Source organism: Sapajus apella, unplaced genomic scaffold (genome assembly GCF_009761245.1).
Source record: "Sapajus apella isolate SASKATOON/1434 unplaced genomic scaffold, GSC_monkey_1.0 scaffold20, whole genome shotgun sequence".
Lineage (NCBI taxonomy): Eukaryota > Metazoa > Chordata > Mammalia > Primates > Cebidae > Sapajus > Sapajus apella.
In genome coordinates, this window is record NW_022436960.1 from 9,898,219 (window position 1) to 9,905,412 (window position 7,194).

General features: G+C 39.5%; 1 protein-coding gene across 19 annotated transcripts in view; it reads right to left on the reverse strand.

Moving 5' to 3' along the window:
- The window catches only part of UNC79 (unc-79 homolog, NALCN channel complex subunit), a 279,776-nt gene that overhangs the window by 238,639 nt on the left and 33,943 nt on the right, over positions 1–7,194 (reverse strand). For 14 of the 19 annotated variants that reach the window (XM_032287551.1, XM_032287558.1, XM_032287560.1 and 11 more), the window contains exon 1: positions 479–2,924. The exons of 4 other annotated variants lie outside the window; for them this stretch is intronic. In XM_032287551.1, coding sequence (XP_032143442.1) covers positions 479–635 — 157 coding nt within the window. In that variant the 5' untranslated portion in view covers positions 636–2,924. Of the gene's footprint in view, positions 1–478; positions 2,925–5,072; positions 5,083–7,194 lie in introns of those variants that run through there. One more of the 19 variants, XM_032287569.1, reaches the window with a different exon arrangement.

Consider the following 7,194-nt stretch of genomic DNA (forward strand, 5'->3'; position numbering starts at 1 on the left):
TAAGAAAAGCAGTACTCCAAATCATTTTCTAATCACCCCAAGCTGGCTTGTTATTAACAAAATAATAATAGATATAAATCTCTGCCACCAGAGAATTATATTTAATATTGCTTAACTAAAGCTAAAGTAGAAAACTGAAAGGTCTTTCAACAACACTCAAAAAATCCTAAAATATAGGGAGTCCATTGCAAAATGGTATTAATCGAAGACAGGTTTTTAACTCAACATGTGATCATGAAAACGTGTTTAGTAAATGCTTTAACTGTGAGAATATGTTAAGAGTAGATTAACATGATGAATGTTAAGTAAGAATACAATGATTGTGCACTAATAAAAATGTAAAAAATAAGTGTCACATTTTTCTTCCAAAGAATTTCATAAATTAGGAGACTTCCTAATAGTTTTCTGAGCTTGGCTGCCCAGATCTTCTCAAGATTCAGGAGGGACTAAATAGATTTATTTACCCTCCTAGACCTACCTGGAGTCACCAGCATTGTCCAAATTCCTGACCTGACCTTTGACCTGGCTGTGGTGAAGGGCCCCGTTCTAGTCATTCCTCTTTGCAAATCCCAAGGAGCCATGATGATCAACGTCTCTCTGGTCTCCTCTTCCACAGAGTGCTCAACACTGTCCATTTGTCCTTTCAATCTTTAAGGCTACCAAGGGAGCCTTTTAGGTGGTATGGCTCACTGTCAGCAGTTAACAGAAGACATATCAAGTCCTGGAGAAGCAAGGCCTTGCTGTTCCCAATAGCCCACGGAAATAAGCTCCTGGATGCATTCTAACTGAAATGCTGGCTTAAGCAACTTAAAGTCAAAATACTTTTGATAGGTGTGGGACGTAGAAGCACAGAACGATAAAATATCAGAACTGGAAGGACCTTAGAAACCTCTTCCCATAACCACTTCCTTTTAAAGAGGGGGAAAATGAGGCACATGGGCAGTCAATGGGAGAGCCAGAGTAGTGCTTAGATTTCCTGATCCCAATCCAGTGATCTTTCCACAATGACATGCTCTAGAATATGATTCTGAAATGACGTTCACATGAATGAGACATTGACATGAATGTGAACATCCATTGCTTGACATCAAATCAATTTCCAGCAGCTATCAGGTTAATCACTGATTCTAAATCCTACATAGACCATTTATCAGATTTGCCTTTTCTCTCATCCACTACCTGAACTATTTCCATAATATGGTTAGCATTTTCCCAAAGAAATAAGTCTAGATTGTAGATTAATAATACCTTGAGTTTGTGTAGCACATGAGCTCCAAAGAAAGCAACAAGTTTACAAACTTTATCTTAATTAACTCCATAAGTATTTGGTTGCAAATAACTTTTTTTCCTGAGATAAAGTATAAATAGGTGATACTTGAAAATGCTTCAATTGCATAATCTACAAAAATCCATTTCCTTCTCAGTGTTGTTTGATCTGCTATTCATTATACTTTTAAAATCATATTACAAGAAAATCCCTAATCAATGCATAGTTCCAAGTTCCAAATATCTGACATATATGCTAGGCCAGCACAAGCTGTCTGCTCACCCACTGCCACAGTAATGCTTCATTACTGTGACTTTTCTCAAGTTTTAATATTCAGCAGGTTTCTGTGGAGTATTTCAGGAATACCATTAATCATTCTACCACCTAAGAAAAGGAGTTGATGACAGTACAGGGTGTGGACAATAAGTTCAAATGAGGAAAAATGTCATAAATCCCCCAACTCAATGGCTTGCTCATAATTCAAGAGCTATAAAACCATCACTACGCAACGATTACAAGCAAAATGTTTGTGAAATGAATGAATGCTCCTTTTATAGTTTCATTAAAATGCAGAAATAGCTCTTTTCCACAGGTATCCAAAATGCACAGCAAAGCAGAGACGAAAGCCACTTTTTTCTTTGAGATCTTTTAACATTTTACAAAAGTCACATTGCATAGTCTCTGTGTACTTACCTGTTTACTTTTCTATATCAGTTTGTAAATATCTTAAGGGCAGAAACTGTACATCACTCATGGCTCTATCCCAATCGTAACACACTGTCTGGCACTTAGTAGGGACTCAATATATTCATAGGATTAAATGAACACATGAATTAATACTTTAGTAACAGCATTTATCACTCAGGTCTTTTGGATATATATAGAGTTATATATATCTGTATATATATGTACACAATACACATATATATCTGCATATAGATATACAACAGATGTGGACTCTTCATCCTTAGTGCCAGACACCTAGTAGGTACTCAATAAATTATTGATAAGTGAAGATGGAAAAAAAAAAGGAAGAAAGTAGGACAGAGAAAGAGGAAGAGAGTGGTAAGGAATCATGAAAGACCATTTACAGAACAGATTGAAAAAAATGTTCAAGCCAATTTGTGCATTGGTGAATGCAAAATCTTAGCAGTCATAGATTTAATTTCCACGTTTTCAACGACTTGAGAGCAGTCAAAAAGGTCCCTGACAAAAGTAATTTGTTATTGTGCCAAGATTGTGAACAAAACTCATTTACAGTTCAATTTTGTGCACGAGAGGTGGTCATTTGGCTGGTTAGTAAGTTCATGTGAGCATCTAGCTGCCTCACCAAAGCAAAGAGTTCCTCTTTACTTCACACATATACCTGATTGCTGCTGCAGAGACTCCAATAATTGGGCCCGATAGATATACATGAATGATCTTCGACCTCAACTGACCCTAAGGCTACCTTTCTCTAGTAAGCTCCTTCTTCTACACTCTTCAGTTATAGTTATACTGTCTTCAAAACTCCCCCCAGGGACACCCCTTTCCTTATACTTTAAAAAGCCGTCCGATACGGACTGAATTTTGTGCCCCTTAGAATTCATATGTTGAAACCTTAACCTCAAAATGTGACTGTACCTGGAGATAAGGCCTTTAAAAGGGTGATTAAGTTAAAATGAGGCCGTTTCGGTGGTGGACCCTAATCCAATCTGACTGGTGTCCTTTTAAGAGAAAATTAGGACACATAAGAGATACCAGAAATGTGGGAACACAGAGGAAAGGCCGCATGAGGACAGAGAGAGAAGGCAACCATCTGCAAGCAAAGGAGGGAGGCCTCAGGAGAAACCAAACCTGCCAACACCTCTATCTCAGACTTCAGCCTCCAGAACTGTGAGAAAATAAATTTCTCTTGTTTTAGCCACCCAGTCTCTGGTACTTTTATGGCACCTGGAGCAAACTAATACACTATCACAGAGGAAATCTTATTAGTAAGAGTTAAGAGCATAAACTTTGAAATCAAACAGTTCTGACCTAAGACCTTGGATCTATCTCCACTTAAGCTCAGTTTCCTCATCTGTAAAATGGGGATAATTATATCAACTTCATAGGGCTACTGTGATTATTGCGCTATTGTGATTCCTGTGTGAGTGGATACTTTGCACAGTGCCTGGTATACACTCCACACATACTAAATAGTAGATATCAAAAACCTACTAGCATCTCATCCTGTCAAACACCAATCCACACCAATCCTACCACTCCCTAGGACTCTTCATCTATCAGTGTGTCTCCTATGTAATTAATCTCTCCCCTTTTGCTAAATCATTCCTACCAGGAGTTGAACAAATTGTAGAACCTCCCTTGTAGACAGAAAACAAAAAACCTCTCTCCTGCTTTTCCATTCCCCTTTAGGGTCGGCACGTGTATACCTATGTAACAAACCTGCATGTTCTGCACATGTACCCCAGAACTTAAAGTATAATAACAAAAAAAAAAAGAAAAGAAAAGAAAGACAGAGGAAAAAAAGAGTTATGCACACATTCTCCTCTCTGTCACTTCCTGTTCCTCCTTCCACTCACTCCAGTTTGGCTCCCACATCCACCACTGCACTGAGTCCATTTCCCACAGTCATCTAGAGCCTTCAGATTGCCAGGCCATTGGGTACTTTCTGATTACCATTTTCCTAGGCCTTTCAGGGCATTCCGTAGAGTCAATCCTTCCCTCCCTCCCTCCTTCTTGAGACTCTCTCCCCTTGGCGTCCCAGACCCCACATTCCCCTGGTCTTCCTCCCTGGAATGTATCCTTCTTCAAGTGCTTTGCCAGTTCCCCCTGTTGCATGATGTCTAAATGTTGGAATTCATCAGAGCTCAGTCCTAGACTCTCTGTTCCTCTCTCTCGATATTCTCCCCAGAGGCAATCCCATCCACCCACAAGGCTGTCAGGACCATCTAGGGGCCAGCTGCTCTGAAAGGTCTCTCTCCATCCCAGATGGGTAGCTTTTGTGAATAACAGGCCTCACCAATTCAATTTCTCTACTTGGTAATCTTATAAATATCTCAAAGAAAACATGTCCAACACAGACTCTTAGATCTCCCTTCCCCCAGGAAAGAAACCTACTCCACCATCTGTGTAATCCACCAAGTCACTCAAGCAAAGCATTCTAAAACTCATCCTTGACAGCCCCTATTCCCCCGTACCTCACTCCTTTAATCCAATTCATCGCTAAGTCCTACTAATCACTAAGTCCTATCACTAAATCCTATCAAATACATCTCCCAACTGTCTTCTGTTCTTTATCCTCACTGTCATTACTCAGCAGCAGCATCTCCTGATCAAGTCTAACAGTCTCCTAACACAGTTCCCAGATTTCTTCTTGCCTCTTTCCACTTCTTTCTCCTCAGAGCAGCCAAAGAGATCTTTTTAAATTACAAATGGCTTCATACTATCATAAACAGTAACCTCTGCTCAGAGTCCTTCCCGGGCTTGCCCACTGTCTTCAGGACAAAATTCCAAATCCTCCTTAGTGTGGTCAAAGTCCCTGCCTATCTTCCAACCTAATGTCATGATACAAGAGCCAGCACTGTTGTGGTTTATTTATTTATTTTATTTTATTTGTTTATTTATTTATTTATTTATTTATTTATTTTGAGAGGGAGTCTTGCTTTGTCTCCCTGGCTGGGGTGCCTGATCTCCACTCACTGCAACTTCCATCTCCCAGGCTCATGTGATTCTTCTGCCTCAGTCCCCCAGCAGCTGGGATTACAGGCACTGGCCTCCATGCCTGGCTAATTTTGTATTTTTAGTAGAGCCGGGGTTTCACCATGTTGGCCAGGCTGGTCTCGAACTCCTGGCCAAGTGATCCGCACGTCTCAGCCTCCAAAAGTGCTGGGAATACAGGCATGAGACACTACACCTGGCTTGTTTTTTTCTTAACAGTTTTTTCTTGGTGGGTTTTTTTTTTTTTTTTTTTTTGAGATGGAGTCTCATTCTGTCACCCAGGCTGGAGTGCAGTGGTGCAATCTTGGCTTACTGCAACCTCGGCCTAACTGCAACCTTGGCCTCCTGGGTTCAAGCAATTCTCCTGCCTCAGCGTCCCGAGTAGCTGGGATTACAGGTGCCCACCACTACGCCCAGCTAATTTTTGTATTTTTAGTATTAATGGGGTTTCACCATGTTAGTCAGGCTGGCCTTGAACTCCTTGAACTCCCAAAGTGCTGGGATTACAGGCATGAGCCACCACACAGGGCCAACACATTTTTTTTTGGCTTGAAAACCTTTATATGTCCTTGTCTCTTTTCGTAGATTGGGACTAACTCCTATTCATACTTTAAAACTCACTTTAAGTGTCCCTTCCTCGTCATGGAGGTCTTTGCAAACTTCCCTGTCTGAAGTGATTCCCTGATCCCCACCTTCATTTCTTTCTCTGCAACACTCTGGAGTTTTCTCCATAGTAGTTAGCACGACTAGTAATGATGTGCTTATTTGGGTGACTGTTGACTGTCTTTTCTAAGTGGACAGTGAGTTTCTTGTTCACCATTGTTTACCCTCCATGCCTACTAAGTACTGAATTTGATGAGTTCCTAGTCAGAATGAAAGGAGACAAGGCAGAAAGGGAAAGAATGGCCTTTTACAGCTGATCAACTTTTTCTCTTTATAAAAATAGCGAAGAAAGCCAGCTGTTAAAACTGTGATGAAAATGAAGAAAAAACAAAAGGGGTCAGTACATACACAAATCTAACCTCTGTTTCATATTTTACTGCCCATTCTATCCCCACCATCTCTTAGAAGCTTTGCTACTTTTTGAGAGAAAAAGCCACAAAAGCAAAAATCAATCATAGACTAAAAAGTACTTTAACAAAATTGGGGTTGTATAAAACATAAGTTTGAAATCTTTCCTTTTTAAGTCTTAAGCATTTTCCTATGTCACTAAATATTTTTAATAGAGATCCATCCCTATTTTTGAAAAATTTACTTAGCTGTGCTCATTATCATAAAAACAAAAAATTCAGGTAAGCAACATGAAGAAGATAAAAATCACCTAAAGGGCCCACTAAGTCAAAACAACTGTAGTTAACATTTTGGCATGTTATTCTTCTAGAAAATTTTCTCTGCATAAATATACATTTACAAAAATGGGATTAAACTGTGTATAGTTTTAGAATCTGTTTTCCTCACTTTCTATGCACTTCTATATCATCATTTTAATGGTTTTCTAATTTCCTTTCTGTAACAGAATCATAATTTACTTTACTAATAATCTATTTCTGAGATTTTGGGGTGTTTTTCACTATTCTATTCAATGCTGCAAAGAATATTCTTTTCTATTATTATTTTTATAGAGAGAAAGTCTCAAACTTTGCTCACTATGCTACTCAGGCTGGTCTCAAACACCTGGGCTGAAGGGATCTTCCCACCTCGGCTTCCCAAGTGCTAGGATTACAGGAGTGAGCTGCTGTGTGTGACCAGAATATCCTTTTAAATATTCTATGTGCACACATCTTTAATTATTTCCTTAGAATAAATTTTTAGTTATGGAATTGCTGAGTCATACAGAAAACACTCCTTTTTAAAGCTTGGTAAGAATTAAGAAATCGTCCTTCAGAAAGACAGTACCTGTTTACATACCAGCACAGTATATTCATTATTAAGTGTGAATAACATCTCTTGAGTATCCATCATGTACCAGGTGCTCTATATACTTATTTTTAATACTGGCAATAACTTTGCAAGGTGGTCACTATTGTTACCATTAAAAGTTGAATAAGCTGCCGGGCGCGGTGGCTCAAGCCTGTAATCCCAGCACTTTGGGAGGCCGAGGCGGGTGGATCACGAGGTCAAGAGATCGAGACCATCCTGGTCAACATGGTGAAACCCCATCTCTACTAAAAATACAAAAAATTAGCTGGGCATGGTGGCACATGCCTGTAATCCCAGCTACTCAG